The sequence below is a fragment of the Leucoraja erinacea genome, chromosome 21 (genome assembly GCF_028641065.1).
Source record: "Leucoraja erinacea ecotype New England chromosome 21, Leri_hhj_1, whole genome shotgun sequence".
NCBI classification, from domain to species: Eukaryota; Metazoa; Chordata; class Chondrichthyes; order Rajiformes; family Rajidae; genus Leucoraja; species Leucoraja erinaceus.
In genome coordinates this window covers 7,722,081-7,740,880 of record NC_073397.1, presented here as the reverse complement: position 1 = coordinate 7,740,880, position 18,800 = coordinate 7,722,081, and the positions used below count along the sequence as shown (strand labels likewise).

At 45.9% G+C, this 18,800-nt stretch overlaps 1 protein-coding gene across 1 annotated transcript in view; it reads left to right on the top strand.

The window, feature by feature from the left end:
* LOC129707582 (piezo-type mechanosensitive ion channel component 2-like) overlaps nucleotides 1-18,800 on the top strand; it is a 146,346-nt gene that overhangs the window by 92,926 nt on the left and 34,620 nt on the right. The window contains exons 34-40 of the mRNA XM_055652730.1: nucleotides 1,338-1,409; nucleotides 3,095-3,327; nucleotides 4,710-4,897; nucleotides 7,320-7,493; nucleotides 9,858-10,166; nucleotides 12,480-12,738; nucleotides 17,187-17,375. Of these exons, the coding sequence (XP_055508705.1) occupies nucleotides 1,338-1,409; nucleotides 3,095-3,327; nucleotides 4,710-4,897; nucleotides 7,320-7,493; nucleotides 9,858-10,166; nucleotides 12,480-12,738; nucleotides 17,187-17,375 (1,424 nt within the window). The remainder of the gene's footprint in view (nucleotides 1-1,337; nucleotides 1,410-3,094; nucleotides 3,328-4,709; nucleotides 4,898-7,319; nucleotides 7,494-9,857; nucleotides 10,167-12,479; nucleotides 12,739-17,186; nucleotides 17,376-18,800) is intronic.

The following is an 18,800-nucleotide window of genomic DNA, read 5'->3' as shown; positions in this document are numbered from 1 at the left end:
TTTTACTTCGGAGTCACTGCTCTCTGTGTAAAAAGAAAAACTTGCCCCGTACATCTCTTTTAATCTTTCCTGCTCCAACCTCAAAGTTATGCCCCATAGACTTTGACATTTGCACTCCTGGAAAAAGAGTCTGACTGTCTATCGTGTCTATGCCTCTCATATTTTATGTACAAGTTTGTTCAACCGCTTCTGATAGCTAATATCCTCTAATCCAGGCAGCATTCAGGTAAACCTCTTCTCCGCCTTCTCCAAAGCCTCCACATCCTTTCTGTAATGGAGTGACCAGAACTGCACACTATACTCCAAATGCACCTTCACAAAGTCCTAGCAACACTTGCTTGGATTAAACTCCATCTGCCATTTCTCTGCCTGTATCTGTAACTGATCTAAATCCCTCTATATCCTTTGAAAGATATCCTTACAGTCCACAGCACCAATTTTGATGTAATCTGCAAATTTACCAGCCAACCCAGCTAAATATACACCCAAATTGTTTGTATGTATCTATCAATGAGGTCCCAGCACAGATCCCTGCAGAACACCACTGGTCACAGGCCTCCAGGCAGAATAATACCTTTCCACCACTACCGTCTGTCATTGATGGGTAAACCAGTTATGACCAGGTCGCCGTGCATCCTATGCATCTTAATCTCCTGATCAGCCCAGTGTCTCTTTGGTCACGGTACAGATGCTCTGCAATCCTGAAGGGTGACGGTTATACACCAGAAGCAACTAACGCACCAAACATCCACTGAACTGTTGGCTCTTCAGATTCAGATTCAACTTTAATTGTCATTGTCAGTACACTGTACAGAGACAACGAAATGCAGTTGGACAACGAAATGCAGTTGGGTTAGAGTTGGCAAAACCCACACCTCTGAGGTTCTGACTTGAGTGGGCTGGAATAAACTGTGTGTGTCCTCCTACTGATCATAGGCTCCATGCGTTAATTGGGTTCAGAACCTTGAATGTCAGAGGTTGTGAATTTGCTGAAATTAAACCTTAAACAGAACTTAAATACTGAACGATTGAGCCACTTCCAGACCCTCAAATTCCAGGCAACTTCCAAACCCACGTTTAGTGTCTATTTTTCTCTTTAATGTGATGGTGTCCGTGTTTCTACATTGTGAAGATGCGTGTTAATCAGAATCCCTGTCAGCGTGCCATTAGCTTCAGCTTCAGCAAGCTATTTTCTCTGGTGAAGCGTAGCTCCCCGCTTTTACTTTCTGTAAGAGCGATTGAAATGGTCCGGGCATCAATGTGGATTGTGATTTCTTTCAGTAACGAAACATGGATGTTTAAAGGATCAGAAGTTGTCTATGTCCTTCTAATTGCAGACATGAGCAGACTTGATTCCAGTGAGGATGAGTTGGATCCCTCGAGTGGTCGAGAAACTCCCCAGGACCCAGGTCAGTCACAATGTCAGTCTCGAGTCAGGGGTAATACCAAGCTAACCTCAATCACCCACGAGTCGGGCACAAGACGGAGCTAACCTCAATCACCCACCAGAAATTATAAATACCTTACGATGGAAGCGTAAACCCAGGAGTGCAACCTGTTTCAATCATAAGTTAATGTTCATAAGTGATAGGAGCAGAATTAGGCCATTTGGCCCATCAAGTCTACTCTGCCATTCAATCATGACTGATCTACCTCCCCTTCACAACCCCATTTTCTTGCCTGCTCCCTATCACCCCTGACACTCGTACTAATCAAGAATCTATCTATCTCAGCCTTAAAAATATTCATTGACTTGATGCCTGTACCACAGCCTTCTGTGGCAATGAATTCCATGGATTCACCAACCTCTGACTAAAGAAACCCCTCCTCATCTCCTTGCTAAATGAATATGCTTTTATTCTGAGGCTATGTCCTCTGGTCCTAGACTCTCCCACTAGTGGAAACATCCCCTCCACATCCACCCTATCCAAGATATTCACTATTCGGCAAGTTTTAATGAGGTCCCCCCCTCATCCGTCTAAACACCAACGAGTACAGCCCCAATGCCCTCAAACGCTCATCATGCAGATTTTTGCACTCCCAGCACCTGTTGAGTGTGTCTACTGTGGACATGGTCACTCTCCCTGCTCCTGCTTTGTGGGACTACACAGGGCATACATCCACCCTAGTACCTTTTTGATGTCTGTAGGCTGACGGGGAGACTCTGGGAGCCGGGGGTGGCATCGGCAGTTCCGTCCACTAAAACCCAAAATCTGTTATAAAGGGGTCTGTTAAAATGAGGGTTCACTGTATTTTGAATATCTGAGTGGTACAATGCACACTCCTCTTTGCCAAACCCTCGGCATAACCTGTGGTGAGGGAAGGAACTGCAGATGTTGGTTTACACCAAAGGTGAACAATAAATGCTGGAGTAACTCAGTGAGACAGGCAGCATCCCTGAAGAGAAGGAAAAGGTGACTCTCCGAAAAGTCACCTTCTTCTGAAGAACGGTCTCAACCCAAAACAACACCCATTCCTTCTCTCCAATGATGCTGCCTGTCCCGTTGAGTTATTCCAGCATTTTGTGTCTACCCTCTGCATAACCTATCACTCATCCAGGGGTTTATTCTCCCCTCAGAAGCTCGGTGCCGTGAAATTGATGTACCATCTCCATTTGTAAAATCAGTGCCTCATTTGCAGTCCTATCAGCCTATCCTAAAACTAATAATGTTTAAGAAAGAACTGCAGATGCTGGTAAATCGAAGGTAGACACAAAATGCTGGAGTAGCTCAGCGAGTGAGGAGAAATCTATGGAGAGAAGGAATTGGCGACGTTTTTCGGGTGGGTGTCATTGTTTTGGGGACATCCGCTCTTTCACAGCACTGATTGTAATGTATTTTACTCTGCTCATTAAACCTCCTCCTAATATGTATTACTTCATCCTTCCTGCCTTAAATTGCACCCACTGTGTTAGCTCATGTTACAACCTGTCTGGGCTCTATGCCGTCCACACACTGTAAAATAACCTCTTAGTACTCATTCACATTGTTAATGTTTATTACAGCCTTGAGGAGCTCCTAGCAAGCACCACGCCGGAGCTCCACCACCACGGTTTTCTCATCTCTCTTGTGTTTATCTCTTTACTCTGTACAAGATAACTTCATCAGGAGAGGTGTCAACATCCTCACCTTCAGCTGGATGTTTATACAAGCATTGGTCGATGGGCTGATCGAGCTACTTAATACCATCTCCAAAGACAACACTGACATCTCCACTGTGTTGAGGATAGAGAGGTCCATTTTAAAAAGAGAATTAAAACAGGTACTCAGTTTCATTCATGTTCTACTCCAACAGCAGGGACATTTAAGATTGTTGGCTATGACTCCAGTTACCTGAAGGACAGCATCATCTATTGCCTGGTGTATGTAACTCACTGATACATTTTGCTTAAATAGTCAGAAGGGACATATTTGGTATTTAGGGTAAAACCAGAGAGTGCTGGAAATACTCAGTAGGTCAGGTTACATTGTAACAGAACTAATGTTTCAAGCTGAAGACTTTCTCATCATTGTGAAGGAGATTTGTTAAGTCACAGGGTTGGGATGAGGGATGCCTTCAAAAAGGTAAAACTGAGACAAGCTGCACAGTAGCAGCAAATTGTACCATCCACAGTATCTCACCAAGACTCCTTGGACCAAACCGTTCAAATCCACGACGTCTCGTGTGGAAGGAGCAGGGCAGCAAACGTTTGGGAACACCACCACCTGGAAGTTGCCCTCCATGCCACACACCCTCTCTACCTGGAAACATGGGCGGCTCGGTGGCTCGGTGGCGCAGCAGTAAAGTTGCGGCCTTACAGCGCTTGCAGTGCCAGAGACCCGGGTTTGATCCCGACTACGGGTCCTGTCTGTACAGTGTTTGCAGGTTCTCCCCGTGACCGCGTTGGTTTTCTCCGAGCTGTTCGGTTACCTCCCACATTGCAAAGACGTACAGGTTTGTACTGTAGGTTAATTGGCTAAAGAATTGTCCCTAGTGTTTGTGGGGTAGCGTTAATGTACGGGGATTGCTGGTCGGCGCGGACTCGGTGAGCCGAAGGGCCTGTTTCCACACGGTATCTCTCAACTGAAACTAAACTAATCACCACTTCCTCACCATCACTGGGTCAAAATCTTGGAGCTCTCTTCTTAACTGCTTCATGTGTGTACCCTCATCTCAAGGAGTGCAGCGGATCAGGAGGCAGCTCACCACCACCTTCTCAAGGGCAGTTAGGACAGATGCTGGCTCAGCCTGCGAAGCTCTCAATCCTTGAATGACTAAAAGTAGACAAGATTGATCTCGTCCGTGAGTGAATGGGAGCAGTTAGACAGATTGTCCAACCAGATTTGATGGCTAATACTCTCTAATGCAGGCAACATCCTGGTAAACGTTTTTTTTTGACTAGTGACACAATAACTATTGTACACACACTAGGGACAATTTATAATTTTACCAAGCCAATTAACCTACAAACCTGTACGTCTTTGGAATGTGGCAGGAAACCAGAGCAGCTGGAGAAAACCCACGCAGGTCACAGCATGAATGTAGAAAAACCCGTACAGACAGCGCTGATAGTCAGGATCGGACCCAGGTCTCTAGGGCAGTAAGGCAGAAACTCTGGCGCTGTGTCACCATGCCACCAATGTCACATAGTACAGTAGAAAGTAAATCAATCGTACTTCAGTAAAGCAGAAAGTATTTTGTTGGTAATGAGATGTCTCTTTTTCATTCAGGGAAAGAATCCAGACCAGGACAGTATCCATTGTTTTTATAAAGTCAAACTGAGAAGCCAAGCATCGTGCAACGCTGACAGTGACTGGGCCTTTGCTAGGACAACTGAAGGAGAGAGGATGACAATGTCAGGCTTCCGAAAACTGGCCAGCGCTAATTCAACATTCTCCAAGGAAGGCAGTGTGTCAAGGTATTGAACGGCAAAATGCTGGAATCACGCAGTAGGTCAGGCAGCATCCGTGGAGAGAGGAGCAGTTAACATCTCAAGTCTGGACCCTTCAACAGAACTGGGAAGGAGTAAAAGCAAATTAATTTAGGTAGCAGAGAAGGTGGAGTGTGGAGGATAGGTGAAAGTATCTCACAAAGGGTGAGACCAAAGGAACTGATGTGGTATGTAAGTCCCTGTTTACATGTTGTATGTTCTTGCTGGTAAACGTGTGAGATATGTCCAGCCGTTAGACTATTTGAAATAACTGAGCCAAATTGACGATCGGCACAAAGTTCTGGAGCAACTCAGCGGGTCAGGCAACATCTGAGGAGAAAAAGGATGGGTGGCTTTGGGCCTGAACTCTACTTCGGACTGAAAGAAGGGGCGGGGGGTTAGGTGGTGGAGGCAAGAAAAGCCCAGGAGCTATCAGGGCCGGACACAAATGACCTCACGTAGTGTGGTGCCCTGGTAGACCCATTGTTGGCTTGGGTAGGTGTAATCTCAAGAGGATATAACGTGGAGAGATGTGGAACTAGTTAAACCACGAGGGGAGAGGGGAGTGTAGGTAGAAGATACTTAGAATTGGAGAATTCAACATTCATACTGCTGGTTTGTAAACTATTCAAACAAAAAGTGGTTTTAGTTTTAGAGATACAGCGCGGCCCACCAAGTCCACACCGACCTGCCATCCCCGTTCACCAACACTATCCAACACACACTTGGGACAATTTATATTTATACCAAGCCAATTGACCTACAAACCTATACTTGGAGGAGGAAACCAAAGATCTTGAATAAAAACCACGCAGGTCACGGGGAGAGCGTACAAACTCTGTACATACTGCACCTGTAGTCAGGATCGAAACCGTGTCTCTGGCGCTGTAAGGTAGTAACTCTACCGCTGCGCCACTGTGCTGCCCTTGGTGGCTGGCAGAAATAGCCAGTCTGTGTCATGGTTAGTGTAGTGAAAATGCACCTATTTCAATCTGTTTGACATAGAGAAAGGTTGCAGTGGAAATGGAATTAGGCTTTAAGTCACTCTGTTAAAAGTATTTTCAGCCAATACTGACAAGTTAAGGTCCAAGCGTTGAATTGATCTTTCCGTTCCAGGTCAGTTTATGCCGAGCACTCAGGGGCCTGACGCAAATTATTCAAAACAGTTGTTGACGGCTTTTAGTTGAGTTTAGTTTGGAGATCCAGCGGGGTGACAGGTCCTTCAGTCCACCGAGTCCACGCCGAACAGTGATCACCCTGATACACAAGCACTGTCCTACACACTAGGGACAATTTACAATTTTCTACTGAAGCCAATTAATCTCCAAACCCATACATCTTTGGAGTGTGGGAGGAAACCGGAGCACCTGGAGAAAACCCACGCAGGTCACAGGGACAATTTGAAATATCTCTGTTGTGGACGTGGAATCGGACAAGGTGGTTGGGACACTGGTGATCGCTCTCTAATTGAGACAATAAGTAGGAATCGGGTGCTTAAAAAGAAGGGAACATTCTTGGAAAAATCATGTTTCACCACCACACCTTGAGTGTGAAGCTCCCCTCTCCCTTTGAGTGACCTCTTCTGGCCTTTACATGCTCTTCAAGTTCTGACCTCTTGTGTCTACTAACTTGCTTCCCCCATAGCCGGCAGCCGTGGTTCCAAATTCTGGAATTCCCTCCCTAAATCTCTGTCCCTCAATCTAAGCCTATCTTGTGACTTTTGGTGCCTGTCTTATTAGACTTTACACTTCAGTGAATACAGTGTGGAAACAGGCCCTGCGGCCCACCGAGACCACGCCGACCATCGATCATCCCATACACTGGCACTATCACACACATTAGGGACAATTTACAGGAACCAATGAACCTACAAACCTGTACACCTTTGGAATGTGGGAGGAAACCGGAGCACCCGGTGAATACTGACGCAGGTCACAGGGAGAACTTACAAACTCAGTACAGACAGCACCGATAGTTAGGAACGAACCCAGGTCCTCTGGTCTGTAAGGCAGCAACTCTACCGCTGTGCCACTGTGCCACCCTCTTATAAAATATTATTTTCCCCTCAATGTAGAAGAGCTCACCTCACCCGTTTATATCTGTTTATAACTGGTGGGCATTCCCATTGCTTGATCAGAAGGTGTAAAGGGATCTGCAGAAGACACAAGATGGCTGGCCTACTGGCAAATTGCCACAACCTGCTCGGTCTCCGAGCCCAGTGTGCCCAGACATCTGACAATCAATAAGCTGCTGCAAACACCCAGCGGGTTAGGCCGTTCTGTGGAAAGAGAAGAAGGGACAACATTTCTGAGTAACGTCCCTCTATTAGAGTGTCACCCTTTGAGTGTGTAGGAAGGTGCAGCAGCTATTTGTGACTGGATGGGTACATTTCCCTTTTGTTTGTCCACAGTTGTAGCACTGAAGTCACCATGCTGGACTCCAGGCAGACCACCATTGATAATGTAGACGAGCTTGACGATTCCACTACCCCTGTGGTCCCATGGCCCAGCAATCGCAGTAGGTGGAGACTGCAGAAGATGCCCCATGTTGACATGTCCAGCTCGTTGGACAGTGAACATTTGAGGTAAAACATGAAGTGCTCTTGTCAAAATTCACCAAGCCCTTTTACCCTGATAGCTTTGGGCTAGTTAGTGACAAACCAGATCCTACTGCGTTTGTCATCGTTCTGCATGTTCCATGGGGCTTTCCAACTCTATAGTTCATAAAACTGGGTGGAAGGTTGCAAGATATCACGCAAGGAAACACAATAATCTATCATCATTCTTTCTAAAGCAAGCACAATGCACATGCTCTTTGACGCCTGCTCTAGAATGAATCATACGTACTAAGCATGATGAATATTCTGGATTTCTACATTTTAGCACAATACATAGCACCAAGATGCTGCTACTGAAAAGGGAGGGAATCCCAGTGGCCAGAAGGGTTTGACAGGGTGGATGTGGAGAAGATGCTTCCTGGTGTGGAGAATCTACAGGCGTTTCAGTTAGATCTCCTGCCATTGTCCTACATTCTCCGAACCTTTCCAACTGCTTGTAGAAACCTAGAGCTGCAGATGCTGGTTTATGCCAAAGATAGACACAAAGTGCTGGAGTAACTCGGCAGGTCAGGCAGCATCTCTGGAGCCTTCTTCAGACTGGTTGTAAGGGAGGGGGGAGGGGAATCAGGACTGGCCACAAATGACCTCGGGCAGGGTAAGCCCATTGTTGGCGAGGGAAGGTGTGATCTCAATAAGGAAACAAGGTGGAGAACCTAGCTGTGGAAAACGGCGAGGATGGAGGAAGGGGATGAGGGGAGGGCAGTGTCAGTAGAAGTTCATTAAAATTGGAAAATTTGCTGTTCATACCGCTGGGTTGCAATCTACTCAAACAAAATATGAGGTGCAGTTTCTCTAATGTGCGTGTGGCCTCGGTCTGGCAATAGAGGCCCAGGACAGAAAGGTCAATGTGAAGGGAAGGGGAATTGAAATGGTTGGGAACCGGGAGATCCAGTAGGCCTTGGCAGACCGAGTGTAAGTGTTCAGCGTTCAGGTCTCCCAGTCTATGTTGGGTCTCGCCGATGTGCAGGACCACACGTCTGGTACACCAGATGTGTAGATGAGGTTAGAGGAGGTACATGGGAACCTCTAACTTGAAAGGATTGTTGGGGTCCCTGGGTGGAGTAGAGGGAGGAGGGAGCAGGTGTTGTGACTCCTGTAGGGTCCAGGGGGAAGTATCTGGGAGAGGTGGTGGTTTGGGTGGGAATGGATGAGTGAATCTCATCTCTTTCCTTCCTTTTTACACCCTTATCCCTTCCACATCCCAAAGCCGCACTGGTTAATACATAGTGTCAAATGCATCTTAGTATGGGCAAAGGGCTCAAAGGGGTGTGGAGAGTGAATATATTGAGGGGTATAAGAACAAGAAGAATGTCACTGTGGAGATGGCTTGGTTTGGATTCATTGGGCTTGAATGTTCTTCACAGTTGCAGTGTAAGAGGAGTTTGTGCATGTGTGGGGATCTCCAAGGGGTGGACGGGGTCCAGCTACTCGTCTGGTTTATGAGACTGCACTTGTGAATGTGCAGAACCTCTTCAGCACTGGAGTGTTAGCCTGGGTTACCCACTTGTGTTTGGCCACTGCGGCACAGCGGTAGAGTTGCTGCCATCCTGCTTGCAGCGCCAGGGACCCGGGTTTGACCCCGACTACGGGTGCTGCCTGTGCGGAGTTTGTACAGTACGTTATCCCGTCGGTTTCCATGGCCACGTGGGTTTTCTCTGAGATCTTCGGTTTCCTCCCACACTCCAAAGACGTACAGGTATGTAGGTTAATTGACTTGGTATAAATCTAAATTGTCCCTGGTGCGTGTAGGATATTGTTAATGTTAATGCAGGGATCGCTGGTCGGTGCGGACTTGGTGGGCCGAAGGGCCTGTTTCTGCGCTGTAACTCAAATCTAAACTAGAGTCAAGAGTGGGTGACGTTTCAGGTCGAGACTCCTCTTCAGTTCTTCAGTCTAAGTTTGAAGAAGGGTCTCAACCCGAAATGTCATCCATTCCTTCTATCCAGCCATGCTGCCTGTCCCGCTGAGTTACTCCAGCATTTTGTGACTATCTTTGATGTAAGCTGGCATCTGCACTTCCTACCTATAAGAGTCACGAGTGTTTATTTATGATGTGTGTCAGATATGAACCAGAACGATGAAATCCTTAATGCAGCTTTATAGGCAATTGAGTTGCAGAGATAAATACAATAAATATACAATGTTATCAGATAATATAAGTAAACCAGACTCTGATAGTTCAAAACCAAAGTATGTAGTAATCCAACGTATTTTGCTTTTCAAACTACTGATCATGCTGCCACTGAGATACAGCTTACAGCTCCGATCGTGGCTTCCTTCGTGCTTCTAACTTTGGTAACTTTCCTCTTTTCTCTTCAGTTGGAGAGGTTGAATAGTTTGCCTGCCTCTCTCACGAATTGAAACTCTCCTCCCTAGTGCACCGGGCCAGTCGGCAATGCTACGCTCTGGCCAGGGGACCTCGGAGACCATAGAGGAAGAGGCGGATGAAGATGCTGCCGACGTCACGGTATCTCCGCGCCCCCACAAAGCTGCCGTCCCGCCGGGCTACGATACAGTGGTCGGCAGCCCCCCCGACGAGGACCTGGGCGGAGAGCATGAAGAGAGGATATCACTGAGAGACCAAGCAACTCTCGCCTACGACAGCCGTCTGCTGACAGCAAGTGATCTGATGCTCAACAAGTAAGAAACCTCGCTCTCCTCGTTAACGTTCGCCGCTGGTTTCACCAAGGCATTTCACATGGTGGGTGCGCATGGGCAGAAATCCCAGGCTGTACGAGGGCCGCCCCATGTTTTGTGAGGTGTGGGACAATCCCCCCCCCCCCCTCCCCCATGTTTTGTAATCCGGATTTTGAAATTCGGTGAAAAAAAATCTATTAAAATCTCCGCTTTCCGTGAAACAGTGGGGGTCACTGTTAAGCACTTGTTAAATGTCTCTATTAACATCATATTAACACAATGTGTCACCAATGATGAATCGGCGTACAGGATGGAGGTGGAGCTGCTCACAGGTTGGTGCAAATCCCACAACCTCATTCTCAACGTGGTAAAAACTAAGGAGATGGTGGTTGACTTCAGTAGGGCGGGGAAACAACACCATACACCTCTGCACATCGATGGAGCTGATGTAGAAAGGGTCAGCAGCGTGAAGTTCCTAGGACTACACCTGTCAGATGACCTGACGTCCACGGCCAACACCACAGCACTGGTCAAGAGAGCCCAGCAGCGACTACACCCTCTCCGAAGACTACGTAAAGCAGGTCTCCCCACTACACACCTACGGACTTTTGATAGGGGGACAATCGAGAGCACATTGACCTACGGCATCACTTCCTGGTTCGGGAGCTGCAAGGCGTACGAACGGCACCAACTAGACAGGATTGTGAAGACCGCCAGCAGGATTATTGGTGCTCCACTCCCCTTCCTGCTGGACTTATACAGGAAGAGAGTTATCAGCAGAGCCATCTCCATCATCAAAGACCCCTACCACCCATTGCATCACATATTCTCCATCCTGCCATCTGGGAAGAGGTACAGGAGCATTAGCTGCAAAACCAGCAGGATGCTCCTCAGCTTCTTCCCGCAGGCTATAAGACTGCTAAACGGACTTGCCCCCTGCCAAAGTATCACGCACCAACCACCAACCTGGACACACTGCAGCAGAGCCACTGTTGTGCCGCTGCCGATCGGAACGCCTGTTGAATGTTTAGTAGAGTGTTAAATTTGTTCATGATATATGTATTTTTATTTCTATTTATTTTTAATGCACACTGAATGGACACTGGTTGAGAAACGTTTTTTTGTTTCCTCTGGGTATGTGAATACTCAGGAAATGACAATAAAGATATACAATACAATACAATACAATTGTGTTTTGACCTTCAAATATTATTGAAGGTATTCACAGAGAATTTCTTAAAGCTGTCTGATGCGGGTACAACTACCATTTGTAATTAGTACAAATACGATTTGAACTAATTGGATGTATTTGTGGATGGGAAAGATTTAAATGAGTATCGGATTTAATTGGGTCGGGTCATTAGGGCTCCGGTCGAACGGGTTTTCTGGCTGGCTTGCAGGTAAGTCCCTCATTCGGTCACTCACGTTATTTAGTTTTTTTCCCCTCTCTCTCTCTCTCTCTCTCTCTCTCTCTCTCTCTACCCTCCAAGGTTGGTTCTTCTGTTTGCCTTTATTTGTTTCAGTTATATTTGTTTAAGTGTTATTTATCAAATTCTAGCTTTTGAAAGATTCAAGCGGGTATCAGATGCTTTCTAAGGGCTGAATCGGCCCGTTCGCAGGGCCTTTCATCGCCTGACGCGGCTTAAAATCAATCTGGTGCATCAAGCCGATCGAGGCTCCCGATGTTGAAGCCCCCCACGGCCGATTTTAAGCCACGCCGGGCGATGAAAGGCCCCGTGAAAGGGCCGATTTAAGCCCCACAATTCGGGGTGGAAGAAGCTGCTGGAGTTCGGAATCGGTCACCAACCAGGTCAACTCCCGATGTTACTGTCCACAGGGCCCACGGCCGAAGCCTCCGAAGCCTTGTGTGTGTGTGTGTGTATGCGCGCATTGCGAGTCCGTGCGGCCACCAAGAAATTGTGACCCCCCCCAAATTGTATCCCCCCCATGTTTTGATAGCGATTTCCACACCTGGCCGGGTGCGTAAGGGAGGGCTGTGGAAAGTAACTGGGGTTTGTTGGATATAAGTAGTTTAAAGTGAGGGGAGAGCGGGAGAGAATATAAATCAGAGAGTGCATGTCATGTCATAGTGTGCGTTAATGGGCTGGGATCTCTGGCACAGGCGGAAGTTCCGTGCTGTATCGCTATACAGTTTTTATTCCCATCTCTTAATGATTATTATTGTTTTTTTCCCTATCCATGGAATATGAACGCATATCTAGACACCCAAATTAAGGTTTATTGCAGAAAATGAGTGAATTTTATTTGTACCTAAGTCAACCATCTTTTGTTGCCAAACTTTCTGTCCTGTTCCAGGATGTTTCATGACACTGAACTGGAAGAGTCGGACAAGTTCTACAGAAATTTGCCTTGCCTTTTGAAGCTGCTGTTTGCCTTGTACAACACGGTGATGTCTCAGTCGGACATGTTGTGCTACTTCGTAATGATCCTCAACCACATGGTCTCGGCCTCATTGCTCACCTTGGTTCTACCCATCCTCGTCTTCCTCTGGGCAATGCTTTCCATGCCAAGGCCAAAGAAACGGTTCTGGATGTTTGCCATCCTGTACACTGAGGTATGAAGATCAAACTTCAAGCTTTGATCAAGGCTTTGGTTCATGTACGGGGCAAGTATTGTGTTCAGTTCTTGTCACCCAGCCATAGGAAAGATGCTTAGATACAGCCCAGAAACAGGCCCCTCAGCCCACCAAGCCCATGCCGACCAGCGATCCCCGCACACTAACACTGTCCTACACACTAGGAATAATTTATAATTTTACCAAGCCAATTAGCCTATAAATCAGTATGTCTTTGGAGTGTGGGAGGAAACTGGAGCATCCAGAGAAAACCCATGCAGATCACGAGGAAAACGTACAAACTCCGTACAGATGGCACTGGTAGTCAGAATCGAACCCAGGACCCTGGAGCTGTAAGGCAGCAACTCTACTGCTGCGCCATCGTGCCGCAGTGTCATTAATCTGGAAAGAGTAAAGAAAATATTTATGAGGGTGTTGCCAGGACTTCAGGGTCTGAGTTACAGGGGGGAGGTTAGACTGTTTACAGACTAATGGGGTTATCTTCCAGAGGTGTGCAAAATCATGAGGAGCATAGCTCTTCCTGTGAATGCACACAGTCTTTTTTTTTATCATGGTTGGGGAATCAATAACTAGAGGGTAAAGGTTAGAGGTGAAAGAGCTGAAGAGCAACTTTTTCACATAGTGGATGGTTGGTATATGGGACGAGCTGCCAGAGTAATTGGTTATTGCAGGTACAAAAACAACATTTAAAAGACTTTTGGGCATCTACATGGGTAGGACAGATTGAGAGGGATATGGTCAAACATAGAACAGACTAAAGTAAGCTAAACTAAATGGGACTAGCATAGACGGCATCTTGGTCAGCAGGTTGGGTCAAAGGGCCTTTTGTATGTATCTGTGGCTCAATGACAGATTATTCCCTTGTCAAACTATGTTGTAATGTATTGGGGTGGGAGGAGGGGGGAAATGTTTTTTTCATCTCTCTGGAAGAAACAGTTAGATATTGTTAGCATTATAATGGAGTAGGCATGGAAAAGATTTTGCCCCAAAATCAGTGGCCGTAATGGCACAATTATCACTAGTGACATCTAAAAGAAGTTCAGGAGAAATGTTGTTACTCAGCTACTGACTATGTTGTGGAATCAGCTGCTGTACAATGACAATGGTACACATGTGATTAAGCAGACACTTGCTAAGTACATGAGGGAGAGAGGAATGCAAGGAAATTCCCACAGGATTGTGTGGAGTCGACTAATAGGAGGCATCTGCGGAATGTGGATCCATTGGGATGAATGGTCTTTGCTTGAGATTCTACTCACTATATAAATAGATTTATTGCAATGTCTGATAAAGCAGGTCAAGCAAGTTGCTTTAAAACATGCTGAGGGATAGTGAAAGACTGAAATGGAGCGTGCTTTAGTTTGTGGCATGGAATCCATACTAGTGTTGCCGAAGTGGGAACATGGGATGGTGAATCCTGAGAGTAGGTAATTAGAAAGGAACTGCAGATACCAAAGATAGAGACAAAAAGCTGGAGTAACTCAGCGGGACAGGAAGCACCTCTGGAGAGAAGGAATGGGTGATGTTTCTGGTCGAGACCCCACTGTAGATAGCTTCAAAGATTCCCCTCACTAAATCTGTCCCCCTCTCTTTCCTGTAAGATATTCCTGCCACCTATCTTTGTTTGGAGGGATCTGGACCAAGCACAAGCAGGTGAGGCTAGTGTAGCTGAGACATGTGGCCGGTGTGGGCAAGATGAGCCGAAGGGCCCATCTCCACGCTGTATCACTCTATCTCACATTGATGTATTTCTTGTGTCAAGGGCTTAATTAGGAAAGGAAAAATAGATTATGAAAGAAAACTGGCAGGGAACATAAAAACTGACTGCAAAAGTTTTTATAGATATGTGGAAAGAAAGAGATTAGTTAAAACAAATGTCGGTCCCTTGCAGTCAGAAACAGGTGAGTTGATCATGGGGAACAAGGATATGGCGGACCAATTGAATAACTACTTTGGTTCCGTCTTCACTAAGGAAGACATAAATAATCTGCCGGAAATAGCAGGAGACCGCGGGTCAAAGGAGTTGGAGGAATTGAGTGAAATCCAGGTTAGTCGGGAAGTGGTGTTGGGTAAATTGAATGGATTAAAGGCCGTTAAATCCCCGGGGCCGGATAGGCTGCATCCCCGAGTACTTAAGGAAGTAGCTCCAGAAATAGTGGATGCATTAGTAATAATCTTTCAAAACTCTTTAGATTCTGGAGTAGTTCCTGAGGGTTGGCGGGTAGCAAATGTAACCCCACTTTTTAAGAAAGGAGGGGGAGTGAGAAAAAAGGGAATTACAGACCAGTTAGTCTAACATCGGTAGTGGGGAAACTGCTAGAGTCAGTTATTAAAGATGGGATAGCAGCACATTTGGAAAGTGGTGAAATCATTGGACAAAGTCAGCATGGATTTACGAAAGGTAAATCATGTCTGACGAATCTTATAGAATTTTTCAAGGATGTAACTAGTAGCGTGGATAGGGGAGAACCAGTGGATGTGGTGTATCTGGACTTCCAGAAGGCTTTCAACAAGGTCCCACATAAGAGATTAGTATACAAACTTAAAGCACACGGCATTGGGGGTTCAGTATTGATGTGGATAGAGAACTGGCTGGCAAACAGGAAGCAAAGAGTAGGAGCAAACGGATCCTTTTCACAATGGCAGGCAGTGACTAGTGGGGTACCGCAAGGCTCAGTGCTGGGACCCCAGCTATTTACAATATATATTAATGATCTGGATGAGGGAATTGAAGGCAATATCTCCAAATTTGCGGATGACACTAAGCTGGGGGGCAGTGTTTGATGTGAGGAGGATGCTAGGAGACTGCAAGGTGACTTGGATAGGCTGGGTGAGTGGGCAAATGTTTGGCAGATGCAGTATAATGTGGATAAATGTGAGGTTATCCATTTTGGTGGCAAAAACAGGAAAGCAGACTATTATCTAAATGGTGGCCGATTAGGAAAAGGGGAGATGCAGCGAGACCTGGGTGTCATGGTACACCAGTCATTGAAAGTAGGCATGCAGGTGCAGCAGGCAGTGAAGAAAGCGAATGGTATGTTAGCTTTCATAGCAAAAGGATTTGAGTATAGGAGCAGGGAGGTTCTACTGCAGTTGTACAGGGTCTTGGTGAGACCACACCTGGAGTATTGCGTACAGTTTTGGTCTCCAAATCTGAGGAAGGACATTATTGTCATAGAGGGAGTGCAGAGAAGGTTCACCAGACTGATTCCTGGGATGTCAGGACTGTCTTATGAAGAAAGACTGGATAGACTTGGTTTATACTCTCTAGAATTTAGGAGATTGAGAGGGGATCTTATAGAAACTTACAAAATTCTTAAGGGGTTGGACAGGCTTGATGCAGGAAGATTGTTCCCGATGTTGGGGAAGTCCAGGACAAGGGGTCACAGCTTAAGGATAAGGGGGAAATTCTTTAAAACCGGGATGAGAAAAACTTTTTTCACACAGAGAGTGGTGAATTTCTGGAACTCTCTGCCACAGAGGGTAGTTGAGGCCAGTTCATTGGCTATATTTAAGAGGGAGTTAGATGTGACCCTTGTGGCTAAGGGGATCAGAGGGTATGGAGAGAAGGCAGGTACGGAATACTGAGTTGGATGATCAGCCATGATCATATTGAATGGCGGTGCAGGCTCGAAGGGCCGAATGGCCTACTCCTGCACCTAATTTCTATGTTTCTATGAGGTTACTATTGCTTGCAACTGTGTGGCGGGAGGGATCTCACTGAAACCTACCAAATAACGAAGGGCCTAGATAGCATGGATGTGGAGAGGATGTTCCACTAGTGGGAGAATCCAGGACCAGAAGGTACAGCCTTAGAATAAAAGGATGGTCCTTTAGAATGGAGATGAGGTGGAATTTCTTTAGCCAGAAGGTGATGAATCTGTGGAATTCATAGCCACAGACAGTCGCAGAAGCCAAGTCATTGGGTATTTTTAAAGTAGAGATTGATATGTTCTTGGTTGGTAAAGGGGGCGAAGATTACAGTAAACAGCTGGAGAATGGGGTTGTGAAGAAAAAAATATACCAGCCATGATCGAATGGCAGAGCAGACATGATGGGCTGAATGGACTCCTTCTGCTCCTATATCTTTTGCACCTTATTAATCTTATGAATATCCATACTCTAGCAGTTTTGTAGCTGCTGTAAATACCTAGGCAAGGTGCGCTGTGTAACCATGCACAGGCTGACATGGTTCATTGTTCTGACCAGCTTTACAAGCTCACTCTTACATGTGTAGATTGCTCTGTTTTTTATCAATGCATTGTTATCCTCTGCCCTTGTGAATAAATCACTTATCCTCACTACAATACCGAGAATCCCACTGCCACATTAATTTCATACCTGTCCTTCTCCCTTGCCCCAGAACGTGCCAACAAGTTGTTGAAATTGAATATTTCACACTTCCTTACAACTGTGTCCCCCTGCAGATTACAGTGGTTGTGAAATATTGCTTTCAGTTTGGATTCTTCCCTTGGACCAAGTCTTCCTATCGATTGCTCTACTTTGATCGGCCTTTCTACTTGCCCAACATCATCGGCATTGAGAAGAAGGATGGATATGTACACTATGACCTCATCCAGTTGCTGGCTCTGTTCTTGCATAGGTCAGTCCTCAAGGTAATTATGCTGGACTCTAAATCCATTCATTTATTGCAACATGTATTTAACCATTATCCAAGGATATTGCACGCAGCAAATGCTTCCCCGTCAAAATCCATGTGCAGTGTAGTTTGTCCGAATGTTCTATGTTCCAAGGTCGCAAGTGTTCTGGTGAGGGGCTATTTCATCTGTTGCTCCCTGCTTAGGGTTGGAGGGATAGTTGCTGAATGGAGAGAGAGTTTCTTCTCCATGCACCCGGTGCTAAGCATCCCTTCCTAGAGTTAGAGCAGAGTCTAGACCCAGGAAGGCTATAGTTTGCTCATTGGACTCTTGTTCATTGTCCATTGGACACTCCACGGTCGACAATGCCAGCAGGTATCCATATTTATGTTTCCAGAAGGATCCTTGTATATTTGAGAGCTTTTGTGGAATTTTCAACGGGTGACCCAAATGCTGGTCGCAATACCTGTCCGCCCTGCTTCCCTTCATATTAATGGGATAGGTGCTAGAAGCAGCTGATCTTCCTTGTCAGTGTTCTCTCTGCCCCAAGCCCAAGGCTGGAGTATCATCTCCAGCACCTTCACAGCTCCACCTATTGGTTTCTGATATTCTGTCAAGATGATAGAGAGAACTTCACAAAGTTGCATCTCAATGCAAGTTACAATATTTGCTCTCAAGGGTGGAGTTTAGTTGTAACATTATATTTCTGAGTCTTGTTGCATTGTCACCGTATTTCACCCTAAAATATATCAGGTTACGGCAGAATCTTTGAATATTTTTAAGACAGATGTAGTTAGATTCTCGCTGGAAATAGAATGGAAGGAAGTGCAAGGAAATAGAAAGTTATGACGGACAGATGGAGATGTGACGCTAAAGGTACTATCACAACAGTAATGATTTTATAGAATGGCAGTGCATAATGAAGGGGCCGAGTGGCCTACTCCTGCCCCTAATCCATGTGTAAAGGGCTGACTTTTTTTATTCACAGTATTACCCAGTAAACTCGGTGAACTGTGCAACAGTGAGACGATGGAAGCAAACCACTCCCTGATGTTTTAGTGTAGGAAGGAACAGCAGATGCTGGTTTAAACTGAAGATAGACACAAAAAGCTGGACAGGCAGCATTTCTGGAGAGAAGGAATGGGTGACGTTTCGGGTCGAGACACTTCTTCACACTGAAAGTCATAGCAAAGGGAAACGAGAGATATAGACGATGATGTAGAGAGATATAGAACAATGGATGAAAGATATGCAAAAAAAGTAACGATGATAAAGGAAACAGGGCATTCCCTCTCTCTGTATCCCTCCCCCACCCAAGTCACACCAGCTTCTCATTTTCACCCAACAAACAGCTTACCATGGCCTGTTACCTTTAGCATCGTTATTTGTTTGCACATTTTTCATTCATTGTTCTTTCTCTCTCCATATCACTGTCTATATCTC